This window comes from Anomaloglossus baeobatrachus, chromosome 7 (assembly GCF_048569485.1).
Source record: "Anomaloglossus baeobatrachus isolate aAnoBae1 chromosome 7, aAnoBae1.hap1, whole genome shotgun sequence".
NCBI lineage: Eukaryota > Metazoa > Chordata > Amphibia > Anura > Aromobatidae > Anomaloglossus > Anomaloglossus baeobatrachus.
In genome coordinates, this window is record NC_134359.1 from 295,918,229 (window position 1) to 295,930,146 (window position 11,918).

The following is an 11,918-nucleotide window of genomic DNA, read 5'->3' on the forward strand; positions in this document are numbered from 1 at the left end:
CACACACAGCCCCCCTCCACACACAGCCCCCCTCCACACACAGCCCCCTCCACACACAGCCCCCCTCCACGCACAGCCCCCCTCCACACACAGCCCCCCTCCACACACAGCCCCCCTCCACACACAGCCTCCCTCCACACACAGCCCCCCTCCACACACAGCCCCCCTCCACACACAGCCCCCTCCACACACAGCCCCCCTCCACGCACAGCCCCCCTCCACACACAGCCTCCCTCCACACACAGCCCCCCTCCACACACAGCCCCCTCCACACACAGCCTCCCTCCACACACAGCCCCCCTCCACACACAGCCCCCTCCACGCACAGCCCCCTCCACACTCAGCGCTGACGTAACGCACACCCGCTAACGCTGTGATCTTCTTCTCCTCCAGCGGTGTGGAAATGCTGCGATACTCCGGGGTGGAGGTGCAGACCCTCGCCAGGCTGTTCCCGGACCTCCTGCAGAGATTTACTGAGGAGCCTAATATAGCTCAGCGCTTAAAGATAGAAGGTAAATGCAGCCGCGGTTCTGGGGGCGGAATCCACCTCAGGCCGTCACACCCGGGCGATACGTGTTACTGGCACTGATACGTGGCAGCGGACTCTCCTGGGCCTGCAGCGCTCAGCGCCGTTTACACTGGGGCCCGGTTTTCCAGCTGTAATGTTGGACGTGTGATGGGGATACTCTTAGCGCACAGCAACACTTCCATTGAAAAGTCCGGGTGGTTTATTTAAATACATATTAACCGCACCCTGGTAACATCACAAAGCCTCTGCCGCCTAAAGGCACATAACACGGTATCACAGTCTGTGTAGCTCGCGGTACAGCCGCACAGGTTCAGATACAGCAGTATCCCAATAGAGCTATCTCAGCCTCCACTCACTGAACCCCAGTCTGTATACACACTGCTCTCCAGAGATACCTTACAGAGGTTTCACCAACCTCCATACACTGACCCCGGTCATTATACACACTGCTCTCCAGAGATACCTTACAGAGGTTTCACAAACCTCCATACACTGACCCCGGTCATTATACACACTGCTCTCCAGAATGTTTCCATTCACTGACAGCAAGCAGAAAATGTAGGGGAAATAAAACCCAAAGTTAATGAGACAATCATAGAACGATTCTGTAAGTGACAGAGAGCGGAGTCTATTCACATCCAGCCACAGAGGTGTTATAGGAGTGAAGGCGTCAGCTCCGCTCTCCCCGCTCCGCTCTCCCCGCTCCGCTCTCCCGGCCCCGCTCTGCCGGACGACATGTGGCATTAATGTTGTGGCTAAACTAAGGCACCGGCGATCAACACCGACCAGTCCGAGATCTGCTGAAACCTCCCGGGCGCAGGTGACGCAGGTTTTCTATTACAGCTTTGTATGAGCTATACGTCACCATCCAACAAAAAGAGATCGCGGAGGTTCAGAGAGACGAGTCCCTGTTATTACCAGAAAACCTGGACTACATGAGCCTCGATGCCGGCTTATCTAACGAAGTCCGGGAGAAACTGTCAGCTAGTCGCCCTGAGACGGTAAGATTTATAGATGCGGAATTATAATACTGCCCCTATGTACAGGAATATAACTACTATAATACTGCCCCTATGTACAAGAATATAACTACTATAATACTGCCCCTATGTACAAGAATATAACTACTATAATACTGCCCCTATGTACAAGAATATAACTACTATAATACTGCCCCTATGTACAAGAATATAACTACTATAATACTGCTCCTATGTACAAGAATATAACTACTATAATACTGCCCCTATGTACAAGAATATAACTACTATAATACTGCCCCTATGTACAAGAATATAACTACTATAATACTGCCCCTATGTACAAGAATATAACTACTATAATACTGCCCCTATGTACAAGAATATAACTACTATAATACTGCCCCTATGTACAAGAATATAACTACTATAATACTGCTCCTATGTACAAGAATATAACTACTATAATACTACCCCTATGTACAAGAATATAACTACTATAATACTGCCCCTATGTACAAGAATATAACTACTATAATACTGCCCCTATGTACAAGAATATAACTACTATAATACTGCCCCTATGTACAAGAATATAACTACTATAATACTGCTCCTATGTACAAGAATATAACTACTATAATACTACCCCTATGTACAAGAATATAACTACTATAATACTGCCCCTATGTACAAGAATATAACTACTATAATACTGCCCCTATGTACAAGAATATAACTACTATAATACTGCCCCCTATGTACAAGAATATAACTACTATAATACTGCCCCTATGTACAAGAATATAACTACTATAATACTGCTCCTATGTACAAGAATATAACTACTATAATACTGCTCCTATGTACAAGAATATAACTACTATAATACTGCCCCTATGTACAAGAATATAACTACTATAATACTGCCCCCTATGTACAAGAATATAACTACTATAATACTGCCCCTATGTACAAGAATATAACTACTATAATACTGCCCCTATGTACAAGAATATAACTACTATAATACTGCCCCTATATACAAGAATATAACTACTATAATACTGCCCCTATGTACAAGAATATAACTACTATAATACTGCCCCTATGTACAAGAATATAACTACTATAATACTGCCCCTATATACAAGAATATAACTACTATAATACTGCCCCTATATACAAGAATATAACTACTATAATACTGCCCCTATATACAAGAATATAACTACTATAATACTGCCCCCTATGTACAAGAATATAACTACTATAATACTGTCCCCTATGTACAAGAATATAACTACTATAATACTGTCCCCTATGTACAAGAATATAACTACTATAATACTGCCACTATATACAAGAATATAACTACTATAATACTGCCCCTATATACAAGAATATAACTACTATAATACTGCCCCTATGTACAGGAATATAACTACTATAATACTGCCCCCTATGTACAAGAATATAACTACTATAATACTGCCCCTATGTACAAGAATATAACTACTATAATACTGCCCCTATATACAAGAATATAACTACTATAATACTGCCCCTATGTACAAGAATATAACTACTATAATACTGCCCCCTATGTACAAGAATATAACTACTATAATACTGCCCCCTATGTACAAGAATATAACTACTGTAATACTGCCCCCTATGTACAAGAATATAACTACTGTAATACTGCCCCCTATGTACAAGAATATAACTACTATAATACTGCCCCCTATGTACAAGAATATAACTACTATAATACTGCTCCTATATACAAGAATATAACTACTATAATACTGCCCCTATATACAAGAATATAACTACTATAATACTGCCCCTATGTACAAGAATATAACTACTATAATACTGCTCCTATGTACAAGAATATAACTACTATAATACTGCCCCTATGTACAAGAATATAACTACTATAATACTGCCCCTATGTACAAGAATATAACTACTATAATACTGCCCTTATATACAAGAATATAACTACTATAATACTGCCCCTATGTACAAGAATATAACTACTATAATACTGCCCCTATGTACAAGAATATAACTACTATAATACTGCCCCTATGTACAAGAATATAACTACTATATTACTGCCCCTATATACAAGAATATAACTACTATAATACTGCCCCTATATACAAGAATATAACTACTATAATACTGCCCCCTATGTACAAGAATATAACTACTATAATACTGCCCCCTATATACAAGAATATAACTACTATAATACTGCCCCCTATATACAAGAATATAACTACTATAATACTGCCCCTATGTACAAGAATATAACTACTATAATACTGCCCCTATGTACAAGAATATAACTACTATAATACTGCCCCTATATACAAGAATATAACTACTATAATACTGCCCCTATGTACAAGAATATAACTACTATAATACTGCCCCTATGTACAAGAATATAACTACTATAATACTGCTCCTATGTACAAGAATATAACTACTATAATACTGCCCCCTATGTACAAGAATATAACTACTATAATACTGCTCCTATGTACAAGAATATAACTACTATAATACTGCTCCTATGTACAAGAATATAACTACTATAATACTGCCCCTATATACAAGAATATAACTACTATAATACTGCCCCTATGTACAAGAATATAACTACTATAATACTGCTCCTATGTACAAGAATATAACTACTATAATACTGCTCCTATGTACAAGAATATAACTACTATAATACTGCCCCTATATACAAGAATATAACTACTACAATACTGCCCCTATGTACAAGAATATAACTACTATAATACTGCCCCTATGTACAAGAATATAACTACTATAATACTGCCCCTATATACAAGAATATAACTACTATAATACTGCCCCTATGTACAAGAATATAACTACTATAATACTGCCCCTATGTACAAGAATATAACTACTATAATACTGCCCCTATATACAAGAATATAACTACTATAATACTGCCCCTATATACAAGAATATAACTACTATAATACTGCCCCCTATGTACAAGAATATAACTACTATAATACTGCCCCTATATACAAGAATATAACTACTATAATACTGCCCCTATGTACAAGAATATAACTACTATAATACTGCCCCTATATACAAGAATATAACTACTATAATACTGTCCCCTATGTACAAGAATATAACTACTATAATACTGCCCCTATATACAAGAATATAACTACTATAATACTGCCCCCTATGTACAAGAATATAACTACTATAATACTGTCCCCTATGTACAAGAATATAACTACTATAATACTGTCCCCTATGTACAAGAATATAACTACTATAATACTGTCCCCTATGTACAAGAATATAACTACTATAATACTGCCCCCTATGTACAAGAATATAACTACTATAATACTGCCCCTATATACAAGAATATAACTACTATAATACTGCCCCTATATACAAGAATATAACTACTATAATACTGCCCCTATGTACAGGAATATAACTACTATAATACTGCCCCCTATGTACAAGAATATAACTACTATAATACTGCCTCTATGTACAAGAATATAACTACTATAATACTGCCCCTATGTACAAGAATATAACTACTATAATACTGCCCCTATGTACAAGAATATAACTACTATAATACTACCCCTATGTACAAGAATATAACTACTATAATACTGCCCCTATGTACAAGAATATAACTACTATAATACTGCCCCCTATGTACAAGAATATAACTACTATAATACTGCCCCTATGTACAAGAATATAACTACTATAATACTGCCCCTATGTACAAGAATATAACTACTATAATACTGCCCCTATGTACAAGAATATAACTACTATAATACTGCCCCTATGTACAAGAATATAACTACTATAATACTGCCCCTATGTACAAGAATATAACTACTATAATACTGCCCCTATGTACAAGAATATAACTACTATAATACTGCCCCTATGTACAAGAATATAACTGCTATAATACTGTCCCTATGTACAAGAATATAACTACTATAATACTGCCCCTATGTACAAGAATATAACTACTATAATACTGCCCCTATGTACAAGAATATAACTACTATAATACTGCCCCTATGTACAAGAATATAACTGCTATAATACTGTCCCTATGTACAAGAATATAACTACTATAATACTGCCCCCTATGTACAAGAATATAACTACTATAATACTGCCCCCTATGTACAAGAATATAACTACTATAATACTGCCCCCTATGTACAAGAATATAACTACTATAATACTGCCCCCTATGTACAAGAATATAACTACTATAATACTGCCCCCTATGTACAAGAATATAACTACTATAATACTGCCCCCTATGTACAAGAATATAACTACTATAATACTGCCCCTATGTACAAGAATATAACTACTATAATACTGCCCCTATATACAAGAATATAACTACTATAATACTGCCCCTATGTACAAGAATATAACTACTATAATACTGCCCCTATGTACAAGAATATAACTACTATAATACTGCCCCTATGTACAAGTATATAACTGCTATCATATGACATGGCGCTCTTTCTGATGCTGATGTGTGTTATTCCCTCTTGTTCCTATAGATCGGCGCTGCTTTCCGTGTTCCGGGGGTGACTCCTGCGGCCATACTGAATTTGCTAAGATATGTTAAATCCAGCGTCTGCTCTTCTGAGGAGAGTAAACAATGGCGGGGTGTCAGTGCTGATGAGCGGCGTCCTCTCCCCGACCGCCGGACGTTGCAGCAGACGGTGTAGGGTGGAGCTGATGGACGCGGCTCCCGGCGGTCACTTGTAGAACGTTCCCTCCTCTCGGCTTTTTCCTGATGTCTGGAATCGTGTCTGGCGTTGAGACAGATTTGGGGTTTAGGAGTCTTGGTATAGGGAGTGAGGTTCCGGCTCGGCGCTGTGCACCTTGTCACCGCAGCCTCCCCTCTTCTGCTCTCTTCTATGGCCGGTGGCTGGTGAGGTGGTGGCGGCTGCTGTATGGATGGATTTTCCAGCTTCCTCTGTATTTATAGCTTTAGATATATACATTCAGTATCTGAATGACAGAACTAAGCCCAATGTTCCCTGAAGATCCAGGATCCTGCTGCGCAGCTACTGGGTGACGAGTGTGAGAGACAGGTCCGGATGGCGTCTCCGGCTCTGGGCTCCCCAGCCATCGCTTCCTCCTTTCTCCCAACCAATCGCAGCGCGAGTTACTTTGTGACGTCACACTCAAGAACCAATCAGCTGCTGTCTTTGTGTGACATTGGTGTGTGAAACCCCCCGCGCATTTCTCACCTTCTCAGTGTCATTTGGAGTCATTGTTCTTCATGCGCCCCGAGTGTTTTTATCAGGGGCCAAAGCAAAAATGTTTGCATATTAGCCACAACAATATAAAAAATATATATATTTCTGCCATTGATCAATTTTTATAATATTACATATATACTATATATAAATATATATATATTTATATATGTGTGTATATATTTATATATGTGTGTATATATATATATATATATATATATATATATTTTTTTATATATATATATTTTTATATATACATATATTATGTATGTATATATATTTTTATATATATTTATATATATATATATATATATAATATATAATTTATTTTTATGTATATATAATATATATTAGCTGTACTACCCGCCTTCGCCCGGGTTAATAGCCGCTGTTAACAAAATAGAATGTATTAACAAAAATGTATTCTGCACACAAACACCACAAAACAAATAGATAGAAATGTAATTATTAAATTGTTGCCTATATTAACCAATCAGAGCTCACATTAATTAACTGTAGCAAAAAAGAAGCTAAGCTGTGATTGGTTGCTATTGGCAGCCTGATAAATCTCCAGGCAACAGAAAGCCCTCCCCCTGACAGTATATATTAGCTCACACATACACATATAGACAGGTCATGTGACTGACAGCTGCCGTATTTCCTATGTGGTACATTTGTTGTTCTTGTAGTTTGGCTGCTTAGTAATCAGATTTTTATTTGTGAAGGATAATCCCAGACTTGTGTGTGTTTAGGGTGATTATGTGGCGAGGTTGGTGTATGTGTGGTGAGATGTGTGCTGAGGGTGGTATATGTGTTCAAGCACGTGGTAGTGTGTGGCGCATTGTGTGTGTGTTCATATCCCCGAGTCCGGTGAGTATCCCATGTCGGGGCCCCACCTTAGTAACTGTACGGTATATACTCTTTGGCGCCATCGCTCTCATTTTTTAAGTGCCCCTTGTTCACATCTGGCAGCTGTCAATTTGCCCCCATCACTTTTCGTTTCACTTTTTCCCCATTATGTAGATAGGGGCAAAATTGATCGGTAAATTGGAACACGCGAGGTTAAAATTTTGCCTCACAGCATAGCACCCGGCACTGCCCGGGATAGTAACTGTCTCTCTGTTTCTCTCCCATTCTCTGTCTCCCCCTCTGTATATATCTCTCTGTCTCTCTCTATCTCTTTCCCTGTCTATCTCTTTCTCCGTATGTCTCAATCTCTTTCCCTGTCTGTCACTTTCCCTGTCACTTTCCCTGTCTCTTTCCCTGTCTCTTTCCCTGTCAGTCTGTCTCTTTTTGTCTGCCTCTTTCCCTGTCTGTGTCTGTCTCTTTCCCTGGCTGCATTGTGACACACCAACATTCCATATAAGGGCGTGGCTGCGCATTCTTCTGAAGTTCTGGCTGTACTGTGGCTCCCAGCTCCATTCGCTTTAATGGAGGCAGGTTTTTTGGCGAATAACTGTAAAGCGTGGGGTTAAAATTTCCCCTCAAAACATAGCCTATGATGCTCTCAGGGTCCATACGTGTAAGTGTGCAAAATTTTGTGGCTGTTGCTGCGATGGTGCGGATGCCAATCCCGGACATAAACACACACACACACACAGCTTTATATATTAGATATATAAAAAAATTTTTTTTTTTTTTAACTCCTATAGATATGATGATTCCAAATATGTGTTTTATATTTTCTATTTGACTTTATTACTTATATATCTGTGTATGGATATGTGTGTGTGTATGTATGTATATGTGTGTGTGTGTGTGTATGTGTGTATATATATATATATATATATATATATATATATATACACATACACATATCCATACAGAGATATATAAATAATAAAATAGAAAATACAACTTGCCTAATAATTCTGCACACGGTGTATGTGTATATATATATATATATATATATATATATATAAATACACCGTGTGCAGAATTATTAGGCAAGTTGTATTTTAGAGGATTTTTTTATTGCTCAACAACTATGTTCTCAATCAGCCCAAAAGACTCATAAATATCAAAGCTTAATATTTTTGGCAGTTGGAGGGTTTTTTAGATTTGGCTATCTTAGGAGGATTCTGTTTGTGCAGGTAACTATTACTGTGCAGAATTATTAGGCAACTTAATAAAAACCAAATCTATTCCCATCTCACTTGTTTATTTTCACCAGGTAAACCAATATAACTGCACAAAATTTAGAAATAAACATTTCTGACATGCAAAAACAAAACCCAAAAAATGAGTGCCCAATATCGCCCCCTTTCTTTCTGATGACACTCAGCAGCCGACCATCCATAGATTCTGTCACTGCTTGATCTGTTTACGATCAACATTGCGTGCAGCAGCCTCCACAGCCTCCAGCCACTGCAGCCTCCAGCCACCGCAGCCTCCAGACACTGCTCCAGAGGTGGATTGTTTTCCCTCCCAGTAGATCTCGCATTTTATGAGGGACCACAGGTTCTCTATGGGGTTTAGATCAGGTGAACAAGGGAGCCATGTCATTTTTTCCTCGTTTAGACCTTTTCTGACCAGCCACGCTGTGGAGTAGTTGGATGCATGTGATGGAGCATTGTCCTGCATGAAAATCATGTTTTTCTTGAATAATACTGACTTCTTCCTGTACCACTGCTTGAAGAAGTTGTCTTCCAGAAACTGACAGTAGGTCTGGGAGTTGAGCTTCCTCCATCCTCAACCCGAAAAGGTCCCACAAGTTGATCTTTGATGATCCCAGCCCATACCAGTGCCCACCTCCACCTTGCTGGTGTCTCAGTCGGAGTGGAGCTCTCTGTCAAGAGTCACTCTCATCTCATCAGTCCATAAAACCTCTGAAAAATCAGTCTTAAGATATTTCTTGGCCCAGTCATGAGGTTTTATCTTCTGTGTCTTGTTCACAGGTGGTGGTTTTTCAGCCTTCCTTACCTTGGCCATGTCCCTGAGTATTGCACACCTTGTGCTTTTTGATACTCCAGTAACGTTGCAGCTCTGAAATATGGCCAAACTGGTGGCAAATGGCATCGTGGCAGCTTCACGCTTGATTTTCCTCAATTCATGGGCAGTTATTTTGCCCCTTTTTTGCCCAGCACGCTTCTTGCGACCCTGTTTACTATTTGCAATGAAACGCTTGATTGTTCGGTGATCACGCTTCAAAAGTTTGGCAATTTCATGACTGCTGCATCCCTCTGCAAGACATCTCACAATATGGACTTTTCAGAGCCCGTCACATCTCTCTTCTGACCCATTTTGCCAAAGGAAAGGAAGTTGCCTAATAATTAAGCACAGCTTATATAGGGTGTTGATGTCATTACACCGCACCCCTCCTCATTACAGAGAGGCACATCACCTGATTTACTTAATTGGTAGTTGGCTCTCAGCCTATACAGCTTGGAGTAGGACGACATGTATAACAAGCATCATGTGATCACAATACTCATTTGCCTAATAATTCTGCACACAGTGTATAACTTTTTTTTTATTTTTATTTTTGTTTAGCTTTTATTGTTTTGTTCCCCCTTTTATTGTAATCAGATATGAACCCGCGATCGTCCAATCACTAGCATCTTGCACCACAATACAATACCACTGTTCTGAAGTATATATTGTAAATGAATCAGCCCCCATCTTCCTATAGTCCCCCTCCACCACAGGCTCTTGGCAGCCATTGTCACACATCATTGCCCCATGATCGTGTCATGGAAAGGCTGATGTCACCTGCATCGGCAATCGCTCATTTAATTGCTACTGTTGGAAATCTAAATGGTTAACAGCAGCATTCAGAGCGCAGCTCTGGCTGATGCTATTAATCTATCATGTATGGAGAGAGATCAGCATCCAGTCATTCGTACTGGAGCTGCTGTTTGGATGTGATTGGCCTCCAGAGCTGCTGTTTGGATGTGATTGGCCTCCAGAGCTGCTGTTTGGATGTGATTGGCCTTCTGGAGCTGCTGTTTGGCTGTGATTGGCCTCCAGAGCTGCTGTTTGGATGTGATTGGCCTCCAGAGCTGCTGTTTGGATGTGATTGGCCTTCTGGAGCTGCTGTTTGGCTGTGATTGGCCTCCAGAGCTGCTGTTTGGATGTGATTGGCCTCCTGGAGCTGCTGTTTGGATGTGATTGGCCTCCAGAGCTGCTGTGTGGATGTGATTGGCCTCCAGAGCTGCTATTTGGCCTCCAGAGCTGCTGTTTGGATGTGATTGGCCTCCAGAGCTGCTGTTTGGATGTGATTGGCCTTCAGAGCTGCTGTTTGGATGTGATTGACCTCCAGAGCTGCTGCTTGGATGTGATTGGCCTCCAGAGCTGCTGTGTGGATGTGATTGGCCTCCAGAGCTGCTGTTTGGCCTCCAGAGCTGCTGTTTGGATGTGATTGGCCTCCAGAGCTGCTGTTTGGATGTGATTGGCCTCCAGAGCTGCTGTTTGGCCTCCAGCGCCGCTGTTTGGATGTGATTGGCCTCCAGAGCTGCTGTTTGGATGTGATCGGCCTCCAGCGCCGCTGTTTGGATGTGATCGGCCTCCAGAGCTGCTGTTTGGATGTGATTGGCCTCCAGAGCTGCTGTTTGGCCTCCAGCGCCGCTGTTTGGATGTGATCGGCCTCCAGAGCTGCTGTTTGGATGTGATCGGCCTCCAGACCTGCTGTTTGGATGTGATCGGCCTCCCATCCTCATAGACTTGTGCTGGAGGATTCTCCAAAGGTTCTCAATAGGGTTTAGGGCAGGGGAAGGGTGGTGGGTGCACCATGAGTTTCTCTCCTTTTTACTCCCAAAGCAGCCAATGACTTAGGGTGGCGTTACACGAGATGATATATCGTGTGATTGCATGAGCGATTGCACCCGCCCCCGTCGTTTGTGCATCACGGGCACTTCATTGCCTGTGTCGCACAAAGTCGTTAACCCCCTCCGTCACACGTACTCACCTCCCCAACGACCTCGCTGTGGGCGGCGAACATCCTCTTCCTGAAGGGGGAGGGATGTTCGGCGTCACAGCGACATCACACAGCGGCCGCCCAATAGAATCGGAGGGGCGGAGATGAGCGGGACGTAACATCCCGCCCTCCTCCTT

General features: G+C 40.9%; 1 protein-coding gene across 1 annotated transcript in view; it reads left to right on the forward strand.

Annotated features, from left to right (window-relative positions):
• MTO1 (mitochondrial tRNA translation optimization 1) overlaps positions 1-6,977 on the forward strand; it is a 29,019-nt gene extending 22,042 nt beyond the window's left edge. Inside the window, exons 12-14 of the mRNA XM_075319526.1 lie at positions 394-512; positions 1,373-1,530; positions 6,159-6,977. Of these exons, the coding sequence (XP_075175641.1) occupies positions 394-512; positions 1,373-1,530; positions 6,159-6,329 (448 nt within the window). The 3' untranslated portion in view covers positions 6,330-6,977. The remainder of the gene's footprint in view (positions 1-393; positions 513-1,372; positions 1,531-6,158) is intronic.
• Positions 6,978-11,918: the final 4,941 nt, after the last annotated feature.